This window comes from Lucilia sericata, unplaced genomic scaffold (genome assembly GCF_015586225.1).
Source record: "Lucilia sericata isolate MDLA Ls3-8-SP2 unplaced genomic scaffold, ASM1558622v1 Contig002735F_arrow, whole genome shotgun sequence".
Taxonomy (NCBI): Eukaryota; Metazoa; Arthropoda; class Insecta; order Diptera; family Calliphoridae; genus Lucilia; species Lucilia sericata.
In genome coordinates this window covers 12,826-25,081 of record NW_023996455.1, presented here as the reverse complement: position 1 = coordinate 25,081, position 12,256 = coordinate 12,826, and the positions used below count along the sequence as shown (strand labels likewise).

At 29.3% G+C, this 12,256-nt stretch overlaps 1 protein-coding gene across 1 annotated transcript; it reads right to left on the bottom strand.

The window, feature by feature from the left end:
* Positions 1-324: 324 nt before the first annotated feature.
* Positions 325-2,082, bottom strand: LOC119614262 (histidine-rich glycoprotein-like). Its single transcript, XM_037970399.1, has 2 exons — positions 1,991-2,082; positions 325-1,269 (listed from the first exon to the last, which is right to left on the bottom strand). Exons 1-2 carry the CDS (start codon positions 1,994-1,996, stop codon positions 373-375), a joined length of 903 nt encoding a protein of 300 aa, XP_037826327.1. The 5' UTR covers positions 1,997-2,082; the 3' UTR covers positions 325-372.
* Between the last annotated feature and the right edge of the window lie 10,174 nt (positions 2,083-12,256).

Sequence of the window (12,256 nt, the reverse complement as noted above, 5' to 3'; positions counted from 1 at the left end):
TATTGTACTATAATATTTACATCTTGTGTGTTGAATGGGTTTTTTTTATCGAATTTTAACACTGTGAGAGTAATAACAAGCAACAATAAAACTTAAAAACTAAATAAAAATTTCAAATGATTCAACTAATTAACGACTCCTGGAGGGATGTAAAGAAGAGTTATGGATGATATGAATGATCATAAAATTTATGCATTTATGTGATCATGAGAGTTCGTTCGTTTAATAAATTATAGCTATGAAAAGCGTTAATTTTGGTTTAATTATGTTTTGTTTTGAATGAATAAATGTAATGCAAATAGAATAGATTTGTTTTAAGGTGCCTTACGAAAGGGCGTAGAAGCGTGGGGGGGTTTGTGGGAATGAAATCGTTTAGTAATGTTTTTCGGTAATTTTCACCTTGCCATATTTGCCATGCAAATGATGTTTAGCAATGGCTAAGATATCAGCATGAGTGTGATGGGAAGGGTAGACTTTGTGGACAATGGCGGCATGGTGGTGGACAGCAGGAACGGAATGATGGACCAAAGCAGCGTGATGGTGAACATCGCCGTGATGGACTAAACCGGAGTGATGGTGGACATCGGCATGATGGACCAAACCGGAGTGATGGTGGACATCAGCGTGATGGACTAAACCAGAGTGGTGGTGGACATCAGCATGGTGAACCAAACCAGCAGCATGGTGAACATCACCGTGGTGAACCAAACCGACAGCATTGTGGTGAACATCAGCGTGCAAATCACCGTGATGGTGGGCATCACCATGGTGCAATTCAGTGTGGTGCAAATCATCAGCATGGTGGTGTTCATCAACATGATGGTTTTGGTGGACAACATGATGATCTACAACGGGGTTGGTGTAGTGCAAGAAGTGGTGAGGTTCATGGTGTACAACTTTGGTAACATGGTGGACGGGTTCAACCTTGTGGATGGGTTCATGATGGATAATCTGAGCAGCTGGAGCAGCATGATGGACATGGTGATCATCGTGATGTACCTCAACGGCGGCATGATGATCAGCATGATGATAGACGGGGTGGTGTTCGACGGCATGATGTTCCGAACCATCAATTACAATCTGAGCCGAGTGTCCAAAGTGTATGCCATTGCTGTGATGAACATCGTGATGAACATCATGATGGATGTCATCGTGATGGATGGCATGTTCAATGTGGTGGTGAGGTGATACTACCACTTCATTGGCATGATGAGGCAAAAGACCAGCTTGGGCAGAAGCCAAGGCGAGAGCCAAAATGCAAACGAAGACCTGTTGTTCGAAAATGGGGGAGTATAGGAGTTGAGGGGAGAAGTGTTAGAATTTTGTTTATATTGATAATTGTAAATTTGGTTAAGAATTTGTAGTTTTTTTGTTTTTTGTTTTATCAACATTGTTGCTAACAATGTTCCTTGGTTTCGAGTTATCTTAGTTGGGTTAACATAGTAGCTAATAGTTTAAAATATAGCAACATATTTGTATTGCTAAAGAACTATATAAAGATTCAGTTGTATTTCCTTTTAAAGATTTGTGATTTTTGTGGGAATTAGTTTTGAAAAGTATGCAATGGTTTTTACAAGTGAATTTGTTAACATGTTTGTAAACATTACAAATAAAACAGTGATTGATAGATTAAACGACATTCTTTGTATAATGTTGCTAGAGATGTGTAGTTGCTGTGAACAACCAAAAGTATGCACTAGTTTTTTTGTGGTTAGGCTTATAGCAATTTGCCTTATGTTGCACTCAATATTATCAACAATGTTGCTAAACATGTACTTAATAGTTTCATGGCGTTTTAAAGGCAGTTTCAGATGTTATTAATCCAATCTTTCAGGAAATATATAATTTTCACTTTAATTTAACCAATTGGCTATACTTTAATGTGTATTGCTATTATTATTAGATTCACCGGAATTGTTTAAACTATTTCACTTGATTTCAAAAGGATTTCATTCAAATATTTATATTTTTTATGATTTTTATATCGTACCTTCATTTCTACGATTTCACACTTAGATATATAATCCCAATTAAAAAAAGTTACAAATAAACTTTGAACGAACTCTTTGTTGTTTGACGCTAAGTACTGAACTGATGTCTAACCAGAAGCACCTTCAGTATTTTATACTAAAAAATTTTGTCTTGTTCAATTACAAAAATCACTCCTAAACCCCCCACCAAAACCTCTTCCCTCAATTAATAATATGTAATATGTATAAAACGGTAAATGAAAACAGCTGATTTTCTTATATTAACCAAACCAAATACGAAATTTAAAACCTAAAATAATAATAAATTCATTGCAACAAAATTGAAACTGAAATTACAATGAAAGTGATATAAAGTACGTTTCAATTATGTGGGCAGCATAATTAATTAGAAAATCCAATAAATTCATGCAAAATTCAAAAAACTACTGCTGACAACGTCTTTATGAATTTAAAATATTTTATGTGTGTGTCTTTTAATTTGGACATTGGCAGCGGCGATTTAAACATAACGTCACCAAAGAAAGCCAATTTTTATTTAGGTTTTTTTTAAACTAATAACAACGGCGACAAGTCAATAAACTTAAACAATTGTTAGTAATAAATATAAACGATTATCTAAGCTTAAATTTCATAATTATTTTCAAATAGAAAAACAAGTTAATTAATTATTACAAAGGCATTTTAAAATGTTTAAGGTCACATAGTTAAGCCCTTTATGAGGTAACTAGGTATTTCCTGTCCACACTTACAGGGTAACTTACTTATTTTTTTTTTTTGTTTTAATTATTATTTAAAAACAATAACAAACATAAAAAACTATTAATAATAATGTTGCAATTTATTCATTATTTGGCTATATTTAAATAAAGTTTTGACATACTTTTCAATATTCAATTTTATATTTAATAATTTATATTTACTTGGTGTATTTGTTACCATAAACTATATTACTATATTAAGTTTATTGTTAAAAACTGCTAAACAACAATTATGTAGTAGTTTATATGCAAAACATCAAATAAATCATGATTTTTATGTATTTGATATATATAGTGTTTAGATATGTAATCACTGTTTGTAATAGAAAAAGTTTTAAATTGTTTGTCTTCAAATGGGCCTATGTTTAGTTGCAGTAGTTAACTGCATTAGGAAACATCGTTAAGCTTGTGTGGTCCTGTCCAGTATTGAGAGTTTTAACAACATTTACAAAAATATTCAGATTTAAAAACTTTAAACGTTTTCGTAACAAAAGTATCAGTTATTAGAAGGATATTTTGATTTTAATTATGATAAATTTTATGAGTTTCATCTGTTTATATCCTACACCACTATAGTGGGGAGGATATTACGCACTTGTGCTGATGGTTGTAACACTCAAAAATATTGGTCCTATACCCACCTTAAAGTATACCAATCGGTTCAGGATCACTTTCTGAGTCGAGACTATGTCCGTCTATCTGTCCGTCTGTCTGTATGTCTGTCTGCCTGTTTGTCCGTCTGTCTGTCTGTCTGTCTGTCTGTCTGTCTGTCTGTCTGTCTGTCTGTCTGTCTGTCTGTCTGTCTGTCTGTCTGTCTGTCTGTCTGTCTGTCTGTCTGTCTGTCTGTCTGCCTGTCTGCCTGTCTGTCCGTCTGTGTTTCCATGTAAACCTTGTGCGAACGCTACAGGTCGCAATTTTCGAGATAATTTGATGAAATTTGGTACATAATATTTTCGATCCAGGGACGAAGCCTATTGAAAATGGTTATAATCGATACATTATTTCGCCTAGCCGCCATACAGCCGTACCCCACGAATAGGGCTTTTGAGCTCATAATTGTGTTAAATGTTCTAGTATATCCAGAAAATCGGCATAACGTGGTTTTATATACGTCTAAAATATACACCTGATTTTCGTTATGATCTGTCCATATTTGACCCTAGTCCCCATACAAAGTCCCCTTCGGAAAATCACTTGAAATTCACTTATAAACACTAGTATCTCGATTAAATTCTTCAGAAATAACTATGTAATGTAAACGTAAATCCCTCTACCAAAATGGGATAGATCCATATTTACCCTTGCCCCCAATATAACTACTATTTTGGTAAATTTTTTTTTTGTCAATAAATTGTTAAAATATTTCGGAGTTAAAGTGCTTTTATTTTATTATTATAAAATAATCCACATTTTTAACATACGCACTGGTGTAGGGTATCGGCCATGCCCGACTGTACATTCTTACCTATTTATAATTTCTAATTGATTTTGCGCAGGTGTTCCTGTTCTTAATTTTAGACACTGGAAAATGTCATATTGTCCATGGAAGTTTTGAACATTTCAAAAGTGTCATTCAAAATCTGGGATATTTGGAATACTGGCTTCGATTGGTTTACTTTAACGTTATTATATTACAAATATTTTTAAAGTCTTCACTAAAGAGTTCTATGGTATAAATTTTAATTCAATGAGAATTGGTCTTTTTGGATCTAGTGCCATACTAGGCTAACTCAAACTCAATTCAAATGGACAAGCAAAGAAATCGATCTCACGTTATAGACATTAGTTGAATATTTTGTAATTAGTTGACGGTCTTAGCCGCCTACATCAGAGAGTCCAGTATGGACCAAATTCTTCACAGAATTTATTAGAGTGAATAATGTTAGTATTACACTCACTAGTATCGAATATAATAACACTACAGATATTAATAGTAGATTTATTGTTGTTGTTGTTCGAGTACACTCTAGATGCGGCATCAGGTCAGTTATGCAGCTAAGATTACAAAATTTGATGAGTTATTATGGAACACTTCTCATGAATTTTGTTAAAGGTTTTAGATTATGGTCTCTAACCAACTTTACAGTGGAGAATGTTTAAGCAGTTTTTTCCTTAATTCCACAGTATTTTAACAATTTGTTTACAAATATTTATGCAGAATTTCATCGAAATACTAGTGCTTATATGAATTATTGATCTTAGATTCATTTTCTGAAGGGGTCTTTGTATGAGGCCTAAAGTCAGATGAGGCCTGGTTCTTACGAAAATCAGCAGTATTATTTAGATTTATACAAAACAAAGTTTAGATATTTATTTTAGAGAACTAGAACATTTAACATAATTATGGACGTTATTTGGGGGTACGGTTATATGGGTACTAGGTCAAATAATTAACCGATTTTAACCATTTTGAATAGGCTTCGTTCTTCTTCGTAACAAATTTGAACAAATTATCTTGAAAATTCCGTTCTGTAGTTTGATTACAAAGTTTACACGGACGAACAGACAAATGGACATAGATTCAGAAATTGATTATGAGCCGATAATCCCCACTAACGTGGTGTTGGATATAACAAGAATGAAATTTAGTTGTGCTGCTTTTTGTCGAGGTACGATTATATTAAACATAATTATAAGCACAAAAACACTATTCGAGGAGTTCAGTTGTATACATGCAAGATTAAAAAATTGACCCTGATACAATATAAAATCATGTATCAAATTCCATTGAATTATCTTCAAAAAACAGACGAACGGACATAGCTAAATCGGCGAAGAAAATTATTCAAACCCGGTTGGTATACTCTAAGGTTGATATATGACCAATAATATTGTGTATTATAAACATCACCACAAACCCAATATTCCCACTCCAATAAAGTGGTTTAGGGTATTAGTAAGTATAACACAGGCCGCCATAATTCGAAACTTTTACACCAAGTTATACTTCTCTAAAGGATTGATCTGCGCTGAATCTAAGCTCAGACTTTGTTTACTACATCAGGGTTTTGAGATATCTTGAGATATCTCCAGAAATTTGAAAAAAATTTAAACGTTAGATTTAAATTAGAGAGAGCCCTAAGCACTGCGACCCTATTTAGGATCTTTTGTGCAGCCCATTGGTTCACCATAACAGGTTTAATTCACGTAAGAAAATAACAGATTTGAATGGTGAAGGTTGAATATATCCTTCGAGGCTAGTATTGCAGCACTTAATATTCTTTCTCGACGAGTCCTTAGTATTGGAAAATTGCACAATATATGTTCTGAGGTTTCCTCCTGACAGCCACAAAGAGACGTTATATCAGTGCTAAGACAAATTTTATTTATAAAATGCTGTATGCCATCCATCCAAGTCCATTCTATCTGGTATTGAATAAAGGCGTAATATCTGACATATTTGCTATATTCCAGATATCTTCACCTATAAATTAAGTTGTATTGGTGATGTTATAACGTCTTAAAACAGTTTTTTTTTCAAACACAACTCAATCCTTTAGAGACGTATACTTTAGTATACGACATATTAAGAATGTCGGACTTGTATTGTCCTATTAGTTTGAGAATTACTGTTTCACCCCCGTATTCATAAACGCTAAATCAAGTTATTGATGGTTTATAGTACGAATTTTTTTATGGAAAAAAGAGCTTAATAAGCAAATAATATCATCATGAATAAGGCCTTTAGTCTATATGTAACTGCTCTAATACCTACAAAGTTGACTTCAAATTAATAGCATGTATTTATTGATATCAAATTAAAAATTCAATTAACATATTTCATAAAGCACTCGTCATGTGTGGTGCGATTTGAATATGTTATTAAATTTTGGGCTTTACCAGAAAAAACACCTTAATTTGTTATTTCCAACAAAAATATTTGGCACTTACTCTCAAATGTTGTCTCTTGTCAATTGTTTTTTTTTAATATTTCATTTCAATTTTTTTGTGTCTATATCTCTGACAAGACTTTTGAAGGACACTTGTTACGATTTTAACGCCCACTTGCAACACTTGTTATCATTTAAAGTGGTGTGAAAATAAAAATACTCATAGAAGTGTATACAAAAAAAGTTAATAAATTAAAATAAGAAAAAATATATAGAAACTTAATGTAAATAATTTGTAGTATCAACCCAATGACCCACACACAGAGAGAGAGATACCGCTGAAGTACAATTCAAAACGTAATTGAAATGTTGTAAATTATATACAAAATTATAATTTAAATAAAATTCAATTGCAAATAATAAGTTAAGTAAAATAATTCATGGGAGTACGTGTGTCAAAAGAAAATATTATTAAAAATGTTCAGTATAAATAAAGGGGGAGTTCTGTGGAGAGTTCTATAATTTACTTCAAAAATATTCTATAAAAAGAGATTTTTCTTTAAAATTTTCTAAATAAAGAAGAAAATTTTCACCAAAAAAGTTCTTTAAGAGAAATTTCTTAAAAAAAAAAAAATTTATAAGAAGAGAATTTTTCTCGAAAATTTTCTATAAGAAGAGAATTTTCTCGAAGATTTTCTATAAAAAAAGAATTTGTTGGAAAATTGTCTATTAAAGGAGAATTTTCTATAATAGAGAATTTTCACGAAAATATTCTATAAAAAACGAATTTTCACTAAAATTTTCTATAAAAAGAGAATTCTATAAAAAAAGAATTCTCAACAAAGAAAATTTTCTCAAAAAATTTATATTTTTAAAAAGAGAATTTTCTGCAAAAGTGAATAAAATGAATTTTCTCCAAAATTTTCTATAAAAAGAGAATTCTCTCGAAAATATTCTTAAAAAAGACAATTTTCTCCAAAATTTTTTTATAAAAAGAGAATTTTTTCGAAATTTATAAGAAGAGAAATTTCTCGAAAATTTTCTATAAAAAGAGAATTTTCTAGAATATTTTCTATAGAAAGAGAATTTTCTCGAAAATTTTCTATAAAGAGAATTTTCTCGTAAATTTTCTATAAAAAAGAGAAATTTCTCGGAAATTTTCAATAAAAAAAAGAATTTTCTCGAAAATTTTCTATAAAAAAAGAATTTTCTCGAAAATTTTCTATAAGAAAAGAGAATTTCTCGAAAATTTTCTATAAAAAAGAGAATTTTCTCGAAAATTTTCTATAAAAAAGAGAATTTTCTCGAAAATTTTCTATAAAAAAGATAATTTTCTCGAAAATTTTCTATAAAAAAGAGAATTTTCTCGAAAATTTTCTATAAAAAAAAGAGAATTTTCTCGAAAAATTTCTATAAAAAGAGAATTTTCTCGAAAACTTTTCTATAAAAAGAGAATTATCTACAAAAATTTTCTATAAAAAGAGAATTTGGTCGTAAATTTCTATTAAAGAGAATTTTGTCGAAAATTTTCTATAAAAAAGAGAATTTTCTCGAAATTTTCTATAAAAGAAAAGAGAATTTTCTCGAAAAATTTCTATAAAAAGAGAATTTGGTCGTAAATTTCTATTAAAGAGAATTTTCTCGAAAATTTTCTATAAAAAAGAGAATTTTTTTCGAAAATTTTCTATAAAAAAGAGAATTTTCTCGAAAATTTTCTATAAAAAAGAGAACTTTTTCGAACATTTTCTATAAAAAAGAGAATTTTCTCGAAAATTTTCTATAAAAAAGAGAATCTTCTCGAAAATTTTCTATAAAAAAGAGAATCTTCTCGAAAATTTTCTATAAAAAAGAGAATTTTCTCGAAAATTTTCTATAAAAAAGAGAATTTTCTCGAAAATTTTCTATAAAATAGGGAATTTTCTCGAAAATTTTTTATAAAAAAATTTTGATAAATTTTCTATAGGTTATATAGACTCAGTCGTCACTTTACTCTCCCCAAGTAAGCTGTAGAGTAGATAATTAAAAGAAACTTACTTAAATAAATCTATGTAATCTATAGAGTGACGATTGTGTTCCTCCTAGGACAAGCACTTAGGATTAGGCCTGGTAAGTTAAATAGCAAGTTTGTGGCAGTCCCGCTGAACTGCTGGGTTCTTTATAACGCGTATACTTTCACACTATGATATGAAACTCCCCTTTAGTGTTACAAGTAGCTGTGCTTGCTGCAGTAGTACTTAGTTGAAAAAAAAAAAAAAATAATGTACTGTGCCACACAATCAACCAACACAAGTCTAGCGAATAGCAATAAAATACGAACAAGTGCTTCTATAATGACAAGTACCCCTAACTCGAATATACATTAAACATAGATTTGAAATTTATTTTAAATTTGAATAAAATTTTGAAGTTTCAATTTCAGTTACAAATATGATTTACAAATTACCTTGAGAGTATTAAAAATGATTTCTATGCTGGCAGCAGCACTAACAACAACAAAAAAACACCAACATAATCGTGCGCATAAAAATGTGTAAATTGCTGAGTGACTGAATAAATGAATGACTGACTAAATGAATAAATGAATGAATGAATGTAAGCCGACCATTTGATTTACTTGACTGGGGCATGCGACATGAAGCAAATAAGTAAACAAGCAACAACAGAAACAACAAAATGACTGTGACGATTTACTAATTACATAATAATTTGGTCAATTAAATTTATGTGCTAATGAGCCAATGATTACGTATGAAAAATGTTTATTTTTGGTTTGTTGGCTGAACGATTGTATGACCGAGTAAGTGAGTGAGTGAGTGCATGAGTTAGCGAGTGTGAGTTAGTTCCTTTAACACTTTAACAGCGCTGTTAACAAATTTGAATTTTATTGGCGCTCAGTCTGTTTGGCTGGTCATTTAATGTTGTTCGCTGCTCTACACCTCTCCCATTAAACGTGTTTGGCATTTTAATTTAAAGATTTAAGTGAAGTTTTTTTTTTTCAAAAAATATATTTATGAAATTCAATTTGATATTTCTGTAAGTTTTTTTTTGTTTGGTCTCGTAGTTACAATTGTTTGTTTTAGTTTTTTTGTTAAAGTAAAATTGTCATTAGAATGCCAGTGGTGTTTTTGGTCACTTGGAATGAAATGCTGTTGTTGCTGCTGCTGCTGGTAGTTGTGGTTTTGTTGGGTTTTCTAGCCCACGCATTTTATGTACAAAGTAAAGTACTGGCCGGCAGACGGACAGACAGACGGAATGTTTGTCTGTCCATACATCCATTTAATGACTGTGAATTATTTGTAAACTTTTTTTTTTACAAAAACATTTATAAAATCATTTATTGTCGTGACAAATAACTTTATTTTGCAAAATTAATTAAAATAACAAAAAACAAAAACAACAAGATAAATACATTAACTAAACCTTTTTGTTGTTATTTGTTTTTGTAAATTATGTCAACGTTGTTTGCAATTTTTTTCTGATTTTATATGTGATTTTTGTAACAATTTCTGTGCGATTGATTAGAAACGTAGTATTTATGATTATTGATGATATTTGGCAAATGAGAAGAGTGAGTAAATTAAGATGGCAAATTTATAACGGAATAATTTTTTATTCACTACAAATATTTTTTGCCTAATAATTGAAATCAGTCAATAATTGAAATTGCTGTTTGGAATTAAGCAATTGTTTTTTTTTTTTTAACATAGAAACTATATGTATGAAATTAAGTTTCTAAGAAAATAAAACATTTAACTAAATATTTATTAATACTTTGTTGTTTGTGTTGACTACAAATTTGAATGCTCTTCTCTCCATCCATAAAATTATCGTTAAAAAAATCATTTAATCTATTTGCCATACAAATATATCAATTCTGTTTTTAATAGAAAAATTTTGAGAAAATTGTAAAAAATTTTCAAGAAAATTCTCTTTTCATAGAAAATGTTTGAGAAAATTCTATTTTTATAGAAAATCTGGAGAAGATTCTCTTCTTATAGAAAATTTTTGAGAAAATTATCTTTTAATAGAAAATTTTCGAGAAAATTATCTTTTTATACCCACCATCAAAAAAGATGGGCGGTATATTCGGTCCCCGATTTCGCCTAGCTCCCATATAAGGCCCCCTTCAGAAAATGACTTTATCGCTCATAACTGGCTAAGAGAAGCATCAATAGCGGTGAAATTCGGCACAAACATGTTTTATGGGAACCTAAATTTTCTTGTAAAATTTTATAAGTATAGTCCCATAATTGACCCTAATTTTTCGAGAAAATCTCTTTTTATAGAAAATTTTCTCTTTATAGAAAATTTTCGAGAAAATTCTCTTTTATAGAAAATTTTCGAGAAAATTCTCTTTTTATAGAAAATTTTCGAGAAAATTCTCTTTTTATAGAAAATTTTCGAGAAAATTCTCTTTTTATAGAAAATTTTCGAGAAAATTCTCTTTTTATAGAAAATTTTCGAGAAAATTCTCTTTTTATAGAAAATTTTCGAGAAAATTCTCTTTTTATAGAAAATTTTCGAGAAAATTCTCTTTTATAGAAAATTTTCGAGAAAATTCTCTTTTTATAGAAAATTTTCGAGAAAATTCTCTTTTTATAGAAAATTTTCGAGAAAATTCTCCTTTTATAGAAAATTTTCGAGAAAATTCTCCTTTTATAGAAAATTTTCGAGAAAATTCACTTTTATAGAAAATTTTGGAGAAAATTCTCCTTTTATAGAAAATTTTGGAGAAAATTCTCCTTTTATAGAAAATTTTGGAGAAAATTCTCCTTTTATAGAAAATTTTCGAGAAAATTCTCTTTTATAGAAAATTTTCGAGAAAATTCTCTTTTTATAGAAAATTTTCGAGAAAATTCTCTTTTTATAGAAAATTTTCGAGAAAATTCTCTTTTTATAGAAAACTTTCGAGAAAATTCTCTTTTTATAGAAAACTTTCGAGAAAATTCTCTTTTTATAGAAAATTTTCGAGAAAATTCTCTTTTTATAGAAAATTTTCGAGAAAATTCTCTTTTTATAGAAAATTTTCGAGAAAATTCTCTTTTTATAGAAAATTTTCGAGAAAATTCTCTTTTTATAGAAAATTTTCGAGAAAATTCTCTTTTTATAGAAAATTTTCGAGAAAATTCTCTTTTTATAGAAAATTTTCGAGAAAGTTCTCTTTTTATAGAAAATTTTCGAGAAAATACTCTTTTAATAGAAAATTTTCGAGAAAATACTCTTTTACTAGAAAATTTTCGAGAAAATACTCTTTTAATAGAAAATGTTCGCGAAAATACTCTTTTAATAGAAAATGTTCGCGAAAATACTCTTTTAATAGAAAATGTTCAAGAAAATTCTCTTTTTATAGGAATTCTTCGAGAATATTCTCTTTTTATAGGAATTCTTCGAGAATATTCTCTTTTTATAGGAATTCTTCGAGAATATTCTCTTTTTATAGGAATTCTTCGAGAATATTCTATTTTTATAGGAATTCTTCGAGAATATACTCTTTTTAGGAAAAATTTTCGAGATTATTCTCTTTTTAGAGAAAATTCTCTTTTTAAAAAAATTTTCGTGAAAATTCTCTTTTTAAAAAAATTTTCGTGAAAATTCTCTTAAAAAATTTTTTTCGTGAAAATTCTCTTTAAAAAATTCTAGAAAATTCTCTTTTTATAGAAAATTTTCTTAGAATAAT